Source organism: Macaca thibetana, chromosome 8, assembly GCF_024542745.1.
Source record: "Macaca thibetana thibetana isolate TM-01 chromosome 8, ASM2454274v1, whole genome shotgun sequence".
Lineage (NCBI taxonomy): Eukaryota > Metazoa > Chordata > Mammalia > Primates > Cercopithecidae > Macaca > Macaca thibetana.
The window spans coordinates 116,031,138-116,048,675 of NC_065585.1; the positions used below are offsets into that span (position 1 = coordinate 116,031,138).

The window sequence follows — 17,538 nt, forward strand, 5'->3', positions numbered from 1 at the left end:
AGTCAGGATGGCCTTGAACATCCCACTCTTGCTGCCAGTTATCTGGCCCTGGCACTAGCACTAGTATAAATTCTTGTCTCCCTGTTCACTGACTGCAGAGAAAGAGACAAGATGCTCCTTAGGGACATCATGCTGACTGCACGGCGAGTGACGGACTTCCAACTAGCAGCACCCGAGAGTCATACATGGACTCCATGGACAGCAGTTTCCCTGCTCGTGGTTTTCTCCTGAGTCCAGAAACCACAGACAATTGCAGGAAGCTTGGCTCGCTCGGAAGTCAAATTACCTGGATTCCAGTTACTTTTTCCAGTTCCCTCAGGGCTGTGTCAGTGTCCTGGACCAGGATGGTGACCATTCCCAAGTCACGGGCTGGCTTCAGATTAGACCCCACGTCATCCAAGAAGACAACCTAAGCCCAAAACAGCATGGAAGAATCCCAGAAAGAAACTCACCAGAATGCAAACAGGGGCTATTTTATGATGAGATTAAAAACTCTTTTTCTTTTGTAACCATCTACTGCAAAAATGGAAAGCATTTAATGACATCACATACGCATGAAAACACAGGTACATACGACCCCACACAGACCTACTGGCTTCAGCCACTTCTGAAATTGCAAGAGGATTAGGAGAGGATACACACTTATCAAGGTGACATTAAAATTCATCTGGGAAAATGAACAGGCATCAGTAGACCAAAAAATGTGTCTGGAAAAGAACTGTAGTGAGGGCTTAGAGTCAAACAATTGATGAAGTTACAAAAGGTAGAAATTTGGCACTAGAAAAGAAACAGACATACGTATGAAATAGACTCAAATACACATAAGAATTTAGTTTCTAAGAAAAGTGTCATGTCCAATTGGTAAGGAAGATTGTTTAATGGCCTTGGTATGACTGGTTAACTGTTCAGGGGAATAAAGTAGATCCCTACTTTACATCTTACCCCCAGATAGATTTTTAATGAATCAAAAATTTGTATGTAGTAAGAAAGTGCTAGGCTTGGTGGCTCACACCTGTAATCCCAGCACTTTAGGAGACTGGAAGGATTGGTTGAAACCAGGAGTTCAAGACTAGCATAGACAATATAGTGAGACCCCTCGTTACAACAAAAAGTAAAAAATTAGCCATGCATGGTGGCATGAACCTGTGGTCACAGCCACTTGGGAGGCTGAGGCAGGAGGATCACTTGAGCTCAGGAGTTTGCGGCTGCAGTGAGCTATGATCGCACCACTGCACTCCAGCCTAGGTGACAGAGTAAGACTCCGTCTCTAGGAAAAAATAAATTAATTAGTTAATCAATAAAAAGAGAGGAAAATCCTGGAAGTCATAGAAAGCATGGATGCATGCATTTACCATCTTGGACAAGGGAAGTCTAGAATTCCAAGCAGCTCATCCAACCTGGAAGCCATCGATAGGAAGACTGATATATTCCTGTGCAGGCATAGATTCATAGCCCTGCTCTGAGGCTGACTGCAGGCACTGAGAAGAGCAGAAGCAAAGTCCAGGAGGAGAAAGGGGAGGTCCCAGGATGGAGCATGACGAGGACTCCAAGGTTTGCTCTGATCAGCTTGTGGGGAGGTGGAGGGTTGGAAATGTGAGGGAAAAGAACTTAATCTCCATCCAATCACCTTTTGCAGATTAAAGTAGGGACACCCAAAGAGAAGAGAGCTTTAGGATAGGTGATCTCTGGAGACAGGCTCAGGGCACAGGGTGTCTGGTGGCAGACCGTGGCTATACCAGAGCCCATCCCCACTCACCCTTTGTGGGGATGAACCTACTACTAGTCTTGTGGCCTTGCAAGTCTCCTAGGATCTCCATTTCTTTGTAAGTAAACTGAGGCAACTGGGCTAAAACAGCTTTTACTGATGCCTATTTTGACCAAAGTTCTGTAAGAGCTATACAGTGGAGCCAAATGCCCACCTCTGGGAGAACTTTCTAGATCAAAGAATGGGTAACAGTCTTTTAGGAGAAGCCATGGTCTGGGAGAAGTGGACTCAGAGCTGTCCTGCCAGGCCCGAGATGTATCCCACCTGCTCACTCCTCAGTTTTTCTCTGGTTGCAATATCTCTGAACACCCTTCTCCACTGTAAGGAAGTGTCTCCATACCTCACTGGGGCTGGCCTTCAGGGTGTCCAGTAGAAACCTGTAGATCTGAGGTTCAGGTTTGACCATTCCCACCTGACACGACTCTATCAGGAAGTCAAAGTGCGTCTTCAGCTCACACATCAGTTGGGCCAGGCCATCTCTCTCAGCACGGTCATCCAGCCAGGTGTTGGTGAGGATGGCAGTTGTGAATCCTGAGCAAAAAGCCACCAGTAGATGGACCAGCTATAGACCTTTGCCCTGAGATGCTCCAGATGCCCCCAGGGGACCCCAATGATGGGCCAAGCAGGTTGTGCTCACTTTTATCAATCTCTTATGCCCAGCTTTCAACCGACAAATTGGAAAATAATCATTTTGACCCATGAACACCTCTGACCCAGACACAAGCATGAGCTGCATTCATTCAAGGCCTTCAGAAGCCCAGATGGAGACACTACCCTCCTTCCTCCTTGACAACAGTGGAGCAGCACTCTTACATTCATCAGCTCGTTTGATCTCTACCACCTCAGGGGTGGACAGGGCCGATCTTCCCCTCCCAGATTCACAGATCAGCAAACAAGCTCAGGCAAGTTAGGAGCCGCCCAGAGCCACACGGCGAAGGTCCAGCGTTCTTTCTAGTCCATGCTACCGAAAACTCTGCTTGACTAAATTCCAGAATACCTGCCTTGGCAATCAGGGACTAGGTTCCTATTTCAAAACTAGAGAACTGTACGTAGAGATAGGATTATCCTCTGGCTTTATGTGCCTAACCAGCGAGGGTGAGAACTAGGCAATGCTGGAAAGAAGACGCAATAGGAGGGAGGAATTGCAGACACAGGATGGCTCAGCCACAACCAGGTAAGTCTACTGATAAGGGGGTGGAATGGTTTCAAGTATGCCTATGACAAGAGTCAGGTGCTCACACCAAGTCAACGCCTACGGATGAACCTGACCTCATGTCTTAGACTATGTGACATAATCTGAGCCCATGTCAGCGAACTCACAGCTCGGGCAGTCTGATACCCAGAGGCTGAGAAAATCACAGTTGCTAAAAAGGCCTTGTTTTTTAATCACTGTAACAAAAGATCGTGTCATTTGGGTCATTACTAAAGTGCCATTGAAGGGGAGAATGATGCTCACGAGGCAGTCATGGGCATCAGTTGCTTTATTAAATAAAATTCTGCCATTTTTCCAGCTATTCTAATGGTGCTGCTTTTGCCATTGGATAAAACTTGCTCTGGGGCCATGTTTAAAGAGGCTTTCCATCATAGCTCAGAAGATCTGTGATCTTAAAACTCACTTCTATGGATTCTGACCTAATGCTCCCAAGGGTTCTGTGTGGTCAGGTCTGAGAATGGCCAGTATCAGATCCTTACCTTTCTTCCTGAGCATGAGAGCTGCCTGGAGCATGGGGCGGTTGATCTTTCTGGCTGAAATCGCCTTGCCAAAGATTTCATTTACAGAGAAATTCTTGGGGAGGCTGACTTCAGAGGTCTCGGAGCACTTCCTGCAGTTTTCTTCCATGAGTGGTATCCACTGTCAAAGTGAAGTGAGGGGACAATTTGTACAGCCATTCAGATAAGCTCTGGCAGGATCTACTATATCTAAACATATGCATTCCCTGTGACCAAGCAATTCCATTCCTGGACACATACCCACTGGAAATGCCAACATATATTCTCCAAGAGACATGGCCAAAAATGTTCATAGCTGTACTCTTCCTAGGAGTCCCAAACCAGAAACCACCCAAACGCCCACTAACAACCGAATGGATAGACTGTATTATATTCACCCACAGTCATAGCAGTGCTATCCCTAAGAGCCCATCTCAGCTGCTATACTCTTAGCCCATCTCAGCCGCTATAACAAAAGACCAGAGTCTGGGTGGCTCATAAACAGCAGAAATTTATTTCTCACAGTTCTGAAGGCTGGGAAGTCCAAGATCAAGGCTCCAGCAGATTTGGTGTCTGGTTAGGGCCTGCCTTCTCTTTCACAGATGGCACCTTCTTGCTGTCTTCACATGGCAGAAGGGGCTCGATAGCTCTCTGGGATCTCTTTTAAAAGTGCACCGATCTCACTCCTGAGGGTTCCACCCTCATGACCCAATTACATCCTGAAGGCCCCACCTCTTAATTACATCACCTTGGGTTTTAGGATTTCAACATAGGGATTTTGGGGGGGACACAAACACTTGGACCATAGCAAGCCCCAAACTGGAAACTACCCAAATGTACACTGTTATGGGCTAAACTGTGTCGTCTAAAAATTCCTGTGTTGAAGTCCTAACCCCCAGAGCCTCATGATGTGACTATATTTTGAAACCAGACCTTTAAAGAGGTATTTAAGGTAAAATGAAGTCATTACGATGAATCTTAACCCAGTATGACTGGTGCCCACATAAGAAGAGGAGATGAGGACATAGACACACACAGAGGGATGACCATGTGAGGACACAGGGAGAAGATAGCCAAGAACTTGCTTTTTTCCCCTCTTTCTCTGCTTTCTACCATGTGAGGATACAGTAAGAAGGTGGCCATCTGCAAACCAAGAACAGAGCCCTCACCAGACACTGAACCTGCCAGTGCCTTCATCTTGGACCTCCCAGCCTCCAGAACTGTGAGCTATACACGTTTGTTGTTTAAGCCACACAGTCTATGGCATGTTTGCTGTAGGTGGCAGCTGAAGGTGCTATATAAGACACAAATACAATCGTATTAGCAAACTAATACGCTCACTAATAGCAGAATGGATTGTGATATCTATACATCATCATAGCAGCACTATTTGTAATAGTCCCAAACTGAAAACTACCCAGGCCCCCATCAATAGAAGAATGGATAGATTGGGGTATATCAAAGTGATGGAATGCCATGCAGCAATGAGAATAAAATGATCAATGGCAGCATGCAACAACTATGAGTCTCACTCACACAATGTTGAGCAAAAGATGACAGACACAAAAGGGCTGATCTGCACCATGCCATTTACATAAAGTCCAAAACAGGTAAAATGTTCTGTTGGGATAGAAGTCAGAAAGGTACTACTCTTGGAGGGATGGTGTCCAGAGCGGGGATATGTGTTGCCTACAGCACTGAGAATGTTTTGTTTCTTGATCTGGGTGCTGGTGACAGCGGTATACTCAATGTGTGGAAAGTCATCAAGCTATACGCTATGTGTACTTTTCTGTCTGTATAGTATATACTTTTCTGTCTGTATAGTATATACATGTATATGTATATACATGAAAAGTTAAAAGATGACATTCATTCCCAAGATAAGACTTTTTTTTTTAAGACAAGTCAAGTGTAAATAGACTTTAGCATGATATAATTTAGTCTTCCAGGCTTCTTCCCTCTAGCCATGCCGGTTTCCTAGAAGTTACACACAGACTATCAGAAACCACTAAAGGAGTCTAAATGAAACACAGGATTTTCATAGCAATTACTAGAAATTCACTCTAAATTCTGTATATTCATTGAAAATATAGGCCGGGCATGGTGGTTCATACCTGTAATCCTAGCATTTTGGAACACCAAGGTGAGCGGATTGTTTGAAACCAGGAGTTCAAGACCAGTCTGGGTAACATGGTGAAATCCCATTTCTAGCAATAATAATAATAATACAAAACAGAGCTGGGCATGGTGATGTGTGCCTGTAGTCCCAGCTACTTGGGAGGCTGAGGTGGGAGGATCATCTGAGCCCAGGAGGTAAAGGCTGCAGTGAGCCATGATTGTGCTACTCCACTGCAGCCTAGGCAATAGAGTAAGACCCTGTCTCAGAAAAAGAAGAAAGAAGGAGAAGAAAATATATAGCATTTCCCTCTTTCTTACCTTCCAACAATATTACTGAGGTTTTTTTATGGATTAAATAAAGTCAATAATTCAATAATGTTCTTCCCAATAGTTTCATCACAGTTTTCATTCACCGGTTGCCACAATATATTATCACGTATGTTTTAAGGTGACTGCAATATTCCCATTAATACCATTAATACAACATTTACCTTCACAGAAAAGGTGGGTGTTTGCTATTATGGTGGGCCCTAAGTTCGGGGAGATAGGCACATAGGCAGAGAATGTCCATCCAAAGGGCTCTGTGTGGTGATGTCCCCTCACCTGGGAAAGTGTGATCTCTCCTCTCATGAGCCGGGTAGTGGCACCCTCCGGGCCCCCTTTATGGAAAGCATCATTCAGAAGGCCTCTGGAAAACACAAAGAACATCAGGAACGTTCTGTGGATTTCGTCATGGCAGCACATGGAAACAGACGCTGTTCATATTCATTGAGAAAATATAGGCTGGGCCACTAGAAAGGCATACTGCCAGGAACCGGAAAATGCAAACGCAGTTCAAATTGGGATCTTTGTCCACAAGGACCCAATCAGCTGAGGATATGAGACCATACAGTAAATCACAATGTGTTCCACGGAGAAGCTGCTCATGGGAAACCACCTGATAGCAGCTTCAACCAGAGGTGCTTCCTACTTTACCATTTAAGGGTCAGAACCAAGAGTGGGCACATGGCCATTACTGTCCTCGTGTGCACCAGGCATGGTCTGGAAGAACTTTTTCATGAGTTCACCTTCTTCAAAAAGAATGGAATATGTTTTTTTCTGGTTTTGATTCTGCCTGTCTAGTTTCTATTTTATCTTAATCTCATCTTCTAACCTTTAAAAAGTTTCCTGTATTAGTCTGTTCTCACACTGCTATAAAGAAGTACCTCAGATCAGGTAATTTATAAAGAAAAGAGATTTAATTGGTTCATGGTTCTGAAGGCTGTAGAGGAAGCATGGCTGGGGAGGCCTCAGGGAACTCACAATCATGGTGGAAGGTGAAGGGGAAGCAAGGCACGTCTTACATGCTTGGAGCAGGAGGAAGAGAGAGAGGGGAGAAGTGCTACACGCTTTTATAAACTAGATCTCATGAGAACTCACCATCATGAGAACAGCAAGGAGGAAATCCACCCCCATGATCCAATCACCTCCCACCAACTCCCTCCTCCAACATTAGGGATTACAGCTGGACATGAGATTGGCGTGGGGACACAAATTCAAACCATATCAATGTGTTAAGTTGTGTGCCCCCATCCCAAATACATACATTGAAGTTCTAACTTCCAATACCTCAGGATGTGACTGTATTTGAAGAGTGGGTCTTTAAGGGGTAATTTAAGTTAAATAAGATCATACAGGTGGGCTCTAATCCAACAACAGGACTGGTGCCCTTATAAGAAGATTAGGACACAGACACACACAGAGGGTCAACCATGTGAGGACACAGGGAGAAGAACACTGTTAACAAGCCAAGGAGAGAGGCCTCAGAAGGAACCAACCCTGCTGACATCTTGATCTTGGACTTCCAGCCTCTAGAGCTGTGAGAGAAAACATTTCTATTGTTGCCATGCAGTCTATGTTTGCTGTTATAGCAGCTCCCGTAAATAAATACACTGAGTAACAGAACAAATGTATTTATGTGTACAAATGCATTTGTTCTGTTACTCATGTCTGGAAAGTAATTTTAACTGGCTTGCCAATTCCAGATGAATTCCAGTTGAATTGGCAAGCCAGTTAAAATTACCAGCCCTGAGTAACAGAACAAATATCCCCATCCCGGGAGCTTTATTTTTGATAATAGTCAAGTATACCCTTTATCAGACAGCCTCTTGCAGCTAACAGTGGTCAGCTCTGGACCAACTATAAGGAGACGTATACCTAATATCTGTGGCCTTGCTCAACTTTTCAATGTCAGCAATGGTTTGCCCATACCTTTGCCAACAGTTTTTGGTTTTTTAAAACAGCTTTCTTAAGGTATAATTACTGCTATGGTTTGAACATTTGTCTCCTCTGAAGCTCATGTTGAAATTTAATCCCCAATGTGGCAATATTGAGAGGTGGGCCTTTAAGAAGTGACTGGGTCATGAGGGCTCCACGTTCATGGATGGATTAATTCATCCATGGGATAATGGGTTAATGAGTTAATGGGTTATCATGGGATTGGGACTAGTGGCTTCACAAGAAGTGGAAGTAAGGCCTGAGCTAGCACAGTGAGCCCCCTCACCATATGATGCCCTGTGCTACCTTGAGACTCTGCAGAGAGTCCCTACCAGCAAGAATGCCCTCACTAGATGCAACCCCTCAACCTTGGAATTCTCAGCCTCCATAACTGTAAGAAATAAATTCCTTTTCTTTATAAATTACCCAGTTTCAGATATCGTGTTGTAAGCAACAGAAAATGGACTAAGACAATTACATAGCATTAAATTTATATATTATGATGATTCAATGATTTGCAGTAAATTTACAGTTGTGTAAGCATCACCACATTCCAATTTTAGAACATTTCCACCTTCTCCAAAAGACTCCTGGTCCCTTTCAGTATCTGCTCCTCAGTATTAAGAAGCAATGAAATAGTCAACTTAACAATCCTATTGAGCATCTTAGGTATGCGAGGCATTGTACTACGTGCTGTGATGCAAAAGTGGAAAAATATGATGCTATTCATAGGAAGCTCACAGAAGAACAAGGGAGGCAAAGTATAAACAAATAACTACAACACACTAGGTGAGTGGGAAAAGAAGGGGAAAATTATTCCTTCTTCCTGTAGAATGGCAGATGATAAAAGAAGAGGAACTAAGGAAAGAATATAACTACAAGCAAGACGATACCACTGAATCTATAAAACAAGGGCAGGTGGTCATTAAAAAAAAAGCAACCTGATACAACAAGAACATTCTTGGTATTGGAAAACATAAATTCCCAATTTTAAGGATGCTTAATGAAGGCAGTGAACAGTAAAATGGCTTTCATAGAAAATGAAATTGTTGAATCAAAGGACAAGGAATGCTCTCTTTGGCCTTTGTTACAAGCAGGCTTTAAAAAAAAGGGAACTAGGAAGGGGTGGATGGAAAGTTATCTGACAGGAATTCTCGCTGGTTTACAGAAACAATATTGGTTAGTGATTGGCTAGGTGGCAGGCCACGTTTCCATTAGCAACCAGAACAGTCAGTTTCCTTGAACCCTTTACTATAATTTTGATGAATGCATAAGTTAAACAAAGAATTGGAGAAACTAGTGCCTGAGTATGAGGGGTAGGTTGTGAAAAGAAACCCATAAAGATCCCGCCAGGATTTTTTCAGACCCCAAAGTCTGACTGAATAATAATAGCATTCTTACACATACACCTCCTATCAGGGTCCACTAAGATTAAGAAACTGTCCAAGACTCTCGGGAAAGCTTTCCAGACCCTACATCCTAAAAATTAGATAGCGATTGAATGAAACACTCCTGCTTGTAGGTACAATCCCACACATAGCATGGAGCTTAAAATGTATATAAGCACTAGAAAAAAACTTGCAACTTTGAGCCTGGTGAGTTACTCCAACCTTCTCCCATAACAGGTTGCAGAAATAAACTCCCTTCTTTCCCAGTCTTGTCTGCATCTTGTTATTGGACAATGGGAACAAGCAGCTGGACCTCATTCTGTTCAGGAACAGCTACACATTTGTGGAAGTTGATCATCTGAATTGATTCTATACTCAACTAAAACAGAGTGGAGAAGCCAAGGGGAAAAAACATCCAAGGTTCAAAACATTGTTCCAAGAATGTAATTCTGAGAAAAAGAGAAAGGAAGAAACCAGTCAGGCAGACAGTTAGGGTGAGTCCTCCGTTAAATTATTTCAAACAAAAGTGCAGCCAGTGAAATAAAGTTGTAAGCACAGATAACGGAACTTGCCTAAGACATACCCACAGCCGCGCAGATAAGAAAGGTTATACAGGTGACTTGGCCAGATATCCCCGCAATGGAAAATTCCATCCCCTGACACATGCACAGTAAAGGCAACAAAGCAAAATGGAGTAACTCAGAGCCCGCAGCTGTACTAGGAGGATGGGGTGGAACTACCAGAAATGCACACCTTATGCAAATGAGACGCCCAGCCCCATGTGGATTTCTTACAAAAACCTCTCTATCCAAACTGTGAATCAGCAACCCATTTTTCCAGGACCCCTCTCTGTGGCAGACAGCTTTCTTCTTTCACTTACTAAACTTCTTTCCTTTGTTAAACTTTGGCTCTAACCTCATCCTTGGTGTCCATATTCCTTAACTTTGGTTGTCAGACAAAGGACTCAGGGTACCACCTCAGCTAACAAGAAGATCGCTACATTGTGATGCACTGGTGAGACTGTAACAATTCTCTGCAAGCCCAACTACTAGAACTGCTTGTTCTAACTGGAAACCAGTTTTAACTCTAGCTTCTCAGATAATTTGCTACAACTCTAGGACCAATTTTTCCCATGGCTGTTGCTCACCAATCAGAGCTTGGCAGCTCCCCAAACTCTTAGAGTGCCAATGAACTTTCTCAAAGAGCAATTCACACCATTTCTCCTTTTTCATAAAACCTCTAACTTTGTCTTTGTTCTTGGGACATAGCAAAGACCACCGGATCTGCATGTGTGCCCCATATTGCAACTCTTTCTTCCCAAATAAAACATTAAATTTAGAGGTTAATCTCTACATCTCTATTTTGACTTTGACACACTGTTGAATTATAGGGTGTGAGTTATGGTGTCCAGTGTATGGCATTTTATGGCTACTTGGCTTCAGTTAGTCTACAGCCTACCTAGCCAATGACTTCAAGAAGTAATTAGCTAAAGGCAGAGAGTGAGCTGTGTAAAGCAAACTAAATATGGCCTGAGAAGGACTCTGTACTTCTATATTTGAATCCTTGTAGACGAACTGCAACCTAACTTAATAGGTAGACAAGACTGAAACCCTAACTTAGGAGTAGCACCTGTAACAACAGCTGAATCTTGGCCAATCCGAGTGGCTGTACGTCAACCATTCATACACTGCTGAGTGTTCAAACTGTATTCAAATAAGGCAAATGCTGAGCTGTAACTAATCCAGCTATTCTGTACCTCACTTCCAGTTTCCGTAGGTCATTCCCGTTTTTTGTCTGTAAATCTTCTTCTACCACCTGGCTGCGTGGAAGTCTCTGTGAATCTGCTGTAATTCTGGCGGCTGCCCAACTCGCAAATCATTCATTGTGAGACCTGAGGCCAGCTGGACTTCTGGGGACACGGGGAACTTTCCTGTCTTACAAGAGGATTGTAAAATGTACCAATCAGCACTCTGTAAAATGCACCAATCAGTGCTCTGTAAAACGCACCAATCAGTGCTCTGTACAATGCACCAATCAGCAGGATTCTAAAAGTAGCGGGGAAGATTGAAAAAAGGGCACTCTGATAGGACAGAAACGGACATGGGAGGGGACAATAAGAGAATAAAAGCTGGCAACCCCAGCCAACAGTGGCAACCTGCTTGGGTCCCCTTCTACACTGTGGAAGTTTTGTCCTTTTGCTCTTCACAATAAACCTTGCTACCGCTCACTCTTTGGGTTTGTGCCATCTTTAAGAGTGGTAACACTCACCGCAAATGTCCGCGGCTTCATTCTTGAAGTCAGCAAGATCACGAACCCACCAGCAGGAACCAACTCCCGACGTATCTTGGTGGCTCGTCTAGGATATCACCATGCAGTAAGTACCATCAGACCTCTTTTGCTTGCTATTCTGTCCTATTTTTCCTTAGAATTCAGGGGCTAAACACCAGGCACCTGTCATCCAGTTAAAAGCAAGCAGCGTGGCTGTCAGACTAAAGACATGGGTGACAGGCTTTCTGGGAAAGGCAAGGGTGCAGGTTTTCGAGAATGCATTGGTGAGGGCCACTAAATCTGACTTTCACTAAATCCGACCTTCCTCGGTCCTCTTTGTGGTCTGGAAGGAAAACAAGTGCTTCTGCTGCTGCTTCGGTGAGTGCAACTATTTGGAAGAGCAGGGCTCAGGGACCATTGCAGGTTCTTGGGTGGGGTGGGCATGGGGAGCAGACCAAAACTGCAGGCGGTATTTTACTTTCAGATGAGAAACACTCAGGCATCAACAAGCTCACCCTTGAAATACATCCTAAGCCATTGGGACTAATTTGACCTGCAAACTCTGAAAAAGAAGCAGCTTATTTTTTTTCTGCACTATGGCCTGGCCCCAATATTCTCTCTCTGATGGGGAAAATTGTTCACCTGAGGGAAGTATAAATTACAATACTATCCTGGGGCTTGACCTTTTCTGTAAGAGGAAGGCAAATGGAGTTAAATACCTTATGTCCAGGCTTTCTTTTCATTAAAGGATAATCCACAACTACGCAAAACTTGCAATTTACATTCCACAGGAGGAGCTCTCAGCTTACCTCCATATCCTAGCCTCCCTACAGCTCCTCTTCCTGTTAATGATAAGCCTCCTCTAATCTCCCCCACCCAGAAGGAAACAAGCAAAGAAATCTCCAAGGGACCATAAAACCGCCGGGCTATCGGTTATGTCCTCTTCAAGCTGTAGGGGGAGGGGAATTTGGCCCAACCTGGGTACATGTCCCCTTCTCCCTCTCTGATTTAAAGCAGATCAAGGTAGACCTGGGGAAGTTTTCAGATGATCCTGATAGGTATACAGATGTCCTACAGGGACTAGGGCAAACCTTTGACCTCACTTGGAGAGATGTCATGCTATTGTTAGATCAAACCCTGCCCTTTAATGAAAAGAATGCAGTTTTAGCTGCAGCCTGAGAGTTTGAAGATACCTGATATCTTAGTCAAGTAAATGACAGAATGACAGCTGAAGAAAGGGACAAATTCCCTACCGGTCAGTAAGCCGTCCCCAGTATGGATCCCCACTGGGTCCTAGACTCAGATCATGGGGACTGGAGTTGCAAACATCTGTTAACCTGTGTTCTAAGAGGACTAAGGAGAATTAGGAAAAAGCCTATGAATTATTAAATGATGTCCACCATAACTCAGGGAAAGGAAGCAAATCCTACCTTCCTTGAGCAGCTAGGGGAGGCCTTAAGAAAATATACTCCCCTGTCACCCGACCCCCTTGAGGGTCAATTGATCCTAAAAGATAAGTTTATTGCCCACTCAGCCGCAGATATCAGGAGAAAGCTCCAAAAGCTACCCTTGGGCCCTGAACAAAATTTGGAGGCATTATTAAACTGGCACCCCCAGTGTTCTATAATAGGGACCAAGAGGAACAGGCCGAAAAGGAAAAGTGAGATGAGAGAAAGGCTGCAGCCTTAGTCATGGCCCTCAGACACACAAACCTTGGTGGTTCAGAGAAGACAGAAAATGGAGCAGGCCAATCACCCAGTAGGGCTTGTTATCAGTGTGGTTTGCAAGGACACTTTAAAAAATATTGTCCAACAAGAAACAAGCTGCTCCCTCACCCACGTCCACTATGCCAAGGCAATCACTGGAAGGCACACTGCCCCAGAGGACAAAGGTTCTCAGGGCCAGAAGCCCCCAACCAGATGATCCAACAACAGGACTGAGGGTGCCTGGGGCAAGCACCAGCTCATGTCATCACCCTCACTGAGTCCCGGGTAAGTTTAACCATTGAGGGCCAGGAAATTGACTTCCTCCTGGACACAGGTGCAGCCTTCTCAGTGTTAATCTCCTGCCCCAGATGGCTGTCCTCAAGGTCCTTTACCATCCAAGGAATCATGGCACAGCCTGTAACCAAGTATTTCTCCCACCTTCTCAGTTGTAATTGGGAGACTTTTCTCTTTTCACACGCCTTTCTTATTATGCCTGAAAGTCCCACACCCTTATTAGGGAGGGACATATTAACCAAAGCTAGATGTATTATCTATATAAATATGGGGAACAAGTTACCCATTTGTTGTCCCCTGCATGAGGAGGGAATCAACCCTGAAGTCTGGGCATTGGAAGGACAATTTGGAAGGGCAGAAAATGCCCGCCCAGTTCAAATCAGACTAAAAGACCCCATCGCTTTTCCTTATCAAAGGCAATATCCCTTAAGGCATGAAGCTCATAAAGGATTACAGGATGTTTTTAGACATTTAAAAGTTCAAGGCTTAGTAAGAAAATGCCGCAGTCCCTGCAACACGCCAATTCTAGGAGTACAAAAACCAAATGTTCAGTGGAGACTAGTACAAGATCTTAGACTCATCAATGAGGCAGTAATTCCTCTATATCCAGCTGTACCCAACCCCTATACCCTGCTCTCTTAAATACCAGAGGAAGCAGAATGGTTCATTGTTCTGGACCTCAAGGATGCCTTCTTCTGTATTCCCCTGCACTCTGACTCCCAGTTTCTCTTTGCCTTTGAAGATCCCACAGACCACACATCCCAACTTACATGGGCAGTCTTGCCTCAAGGGTTTAGGGACAGTCCTCATCTGTTTGGTCAGGCACTGGCCCAAGATCTAGGCCACTTCTCAAGTTGAGGCACTCTGGTCCTTCAGTATGTGGATGATTTACTTACGGTTACCAGTTTGGAAGCCTCATGCCAGCAGGCTACTCTAGATCTCTTGAACTTTCTAGCTAATCAAGGGTACATGGCATCTAAATTGAAGGCCCAGCTCTGCCTACAACAAATCAAATATCTAGGCCTAATCTTAGCCAGAGGAACCAGTGCTCTCAGCAAAGAGCGAATACAGCCTATACTGCCTTGTCCTTGCCCTAAGACATTAAAACAGTTGCGGGGGTTCCTTGGGATCACCACCTTGTGCCGACTATGGATTCCTGGATACAGCGAGATGGCCAGGTCACTCTTTAATCAAGGAGACCCAGAGGGCAAGTACTCATCTAGTAGAATGGGAACCAGAAGCAGAAACAGCCTTCAAAACCTTAAAACAGGCCCTAGTCACAAGCTCCAGATTTAAGCCTTCCCAAAGGACAAGACTTCTCTTTATATATCACAGAGAGAGTGGGAATAGCTCTTAGAGTCCTTACTCAGACTCATGGGACAACTCCACAACCAGTGGCATACGTAAGTAAGGAAATTGATGTAGTGGCAAAAGGCTGGCCTCACTGTTTATGGGTAGTTGTGGCAGTGGCCATCTTAGTATCAGAAGCTATCAAAATAATACAAAGAAAGGATCTCACCGTCTGGACTACTCATGATGTAAATGGCATACTAGGTGCCAAAGGAAATTTATCGCTATCAGACAACTGCCTGCTTAGATACCAGGCGCTACTCCTTGAGGGACTGGTGCTTCAAATATGCACGTGTGTGACCCTGAACCCTGCTACTTTTCTCCCAGAGGATGGGGAACCAATCAAGCATGACTGCCAACAAATTGTAGCCCAGACTTATGCCAGCGAAGAGGATCTCTTAGAAGTCCCCTTAGCTAATCCTGACCTTAACCTATATACTGATGGAAGTCCATTTGTGGAGAATGAGATACGAAGGGCAGGTTATGCCATAGTTAGTGATGTAACAGTACTTGAAAGTAAGCCTCTTCCCCCAGGGACCAGTGCCCAGTTAGCAGAACTCATGGCACTTACCCGAGCCTTAGAACTGGGAAAGAAAAAAAAATAAATGTGTATACAGATAGCAAGTATGCTTATCTAATCCTACATGCCCATGCTGCAATATGGAAAGAAAGGGAGTTCCTAACCTCTGGGGGAACCCCCATTAAATACCACAAGGAAATCATGGAGTTATTGCATGTAGTGCAAAAACCCAAGGAGGTGGCAGTCTTACACTGCCAAAGCCATCAAAAAGGTGAAGGAGAAAAGGCAGAAGGAAACAGGCAGACACTGAGGCCAAAACTGCTGCCAGGTGGAACCTCCCATTAGAAATACCTAGGAAGGACCCTTGGTATGGAACAAGGCTCTCCAAAAGATTAAGCCCCATTATTCCCCAACCAAAACAGAATGAGGACTTTCACGGGGGCATAGTTTTCTCCCCTCTAGGTGGTTAACGACAGAAGAGGGAAAGGTACTCATACCCGAAGCCAGCCAGTGGAAAATACTTATGAACCTCCATCAAACTTTTCATATGGGTATTGAGAACACTCATCAAAAGGTCAAATCCCTATTTACAGGGCCAAATCTCCTCCAGACTGTCCAACAAGTAGTCAAAACCTGTGAGGTGTGCCAAAGGAATAATCCCTTGGTCCATCATAAGGCCCCTCGAGGACTAGCAGTTAGACTTCACCCATATGCCTAAGTCAAGGGGATTTCAATACTTGTTGGTCTGTGTTGATACCTTTACAAATTGGATAGAAGCCTTCCCCTGAAAGACAGAGAAGGCTCAAGAAGTAGTTAAAGTCCTAATTCATGAAATAATTCCTAGATTTGGGCTTCCCCAAAGCTTACAAAGCGACAATGGTCCGGCTTTTAAAGCCACGGTAACTCAGGGAATTTCCAGGGTGCTAGGGAGACAATATCACCTTCACTGTGCCAGGAGGCCACAATCTTCAGGAAAAGCCCACACAAGACCCTGTCACCATGAATACCATCTTAACTTTCCAAGCCCCTTTATGCATCCAATGCAACCTGTTACCAGGCCTGCCCCTGGGGCACCTACTATCCCATCAGTGTAATTACACCCTATAACTTCAAGCCCCAACTGATCATACCAACTCCCGAGTCACCCAAACAGCTCCATTCAGATGGCTTGTCTGCTTCTCAGGGCCCCCAAAAATCATCACCTCCTCCCTGCTTAACAAACAGTCCAGGTTTTGTAATGGCAAACATACTCCCTGCATGACCATTCACCCCTGGACCCCCTGCAGCAGCGCCCCCACCACTAGTGAATGCCTTCGTATCCCTCTTTCAAATACTCTCTTGAATGGTTCCTAGTAGACACAAAACGTTTTTTTCTCCAATGGGAAAACAGAACACAGGGAGCCACTCAGTTTGCTCCCAACACCCCTTTCTAGCCGCTCACGGGGAGCTACCTTGGCAAGTACTCTAGGAGTGTAGGAAAACGAAAACAACAAACTCACCTACCTTTTTAACATACACAACCAGTGTCTACCCAGCCAAGGCATATTCTTATGTGGAACTTCAACCTATATCTGCCTCCCCACCAACTGGACAGGCACCTGCACCTTAGTCTTCCTAAGTCCCAACACTGACATTGCCCCAGGAAATCAGACCCTATCAGTACCCCTCAAAGCTCAAGTCTGTCAGCACAGGGCCATACAACTAATACCCCTACTTATAGGGCTAGGAATGGCCACTGCTACAGGAACCAGTATAGCCAGTTTATTTCATTATCCTAATACCACACACTCTGAAAGGATTCCTCAGGCAGTTTGCAAGAAATAAATCTATCCTTACTCTACAATCCCAAATAGACTCTTTGGCAGCAGTGACTCTCCAAAACCACGGAGGCCTAGACCTCCTCACTGCTGAGAAAGTAGGACTTTGCACCTTCTTAGGGGAAGAGTGTTGTTTTCACACTAACCAGTCAGGGATAGTAGAAGACACCCCTTGGCATTTACAGGAAAAGGCTTCTGAAATCAGACAAGGCCTTTCAAACTCTTATACCAACTTCTGGAGTTGGGTGACATGGCTTCTTCCCTTTCTAGGTCCCGTGACAGCCATCTTGCTATTACTCGCCTTCAGTCCCTGCATTTTTAACCTCCTTGTCAAATTTGTTTCTTC

At 44.6% G+C, this 17,538-nt stretch overlaps 1 protein-coding gene across 3 annotated transcripts in view; it reads right to left on the reverse strand.

The window, feature by feature from the left end:
• Positions 1–17,538, reverse strand: part of EPHX2 (epoxide hydrolase 2) — a 163,921-nt gene that overhangs the window by 37,846 nt on the left and 108,537 nt on the right. For 2 of the 3 annotated variants that reach the window (XM_050802489.1, XM_050802488.1), the window contains 4 exons: positions 6,197–6,281; positions 3,458–3,617; positions 2,106–2,296; positions 287–409 (listed from right to left, as the gene is read on the reverse strand). In XM_050802489.1, the coding sequence (XP_050658446.1) occupies positions 287–409; positions 2,106–2,296; positions 3,458–3,617; positions 6,197–6,281 (559 nt within the window). The remainder of the gene's footprint in view (positions 1–286; positions 410–2,105; positions 2,297–3,457; positions 3,618–6,196; positions 6,282–17,538) is intronic. The other variant, XM_050802490.1, reaches the window with a different exon arrangement.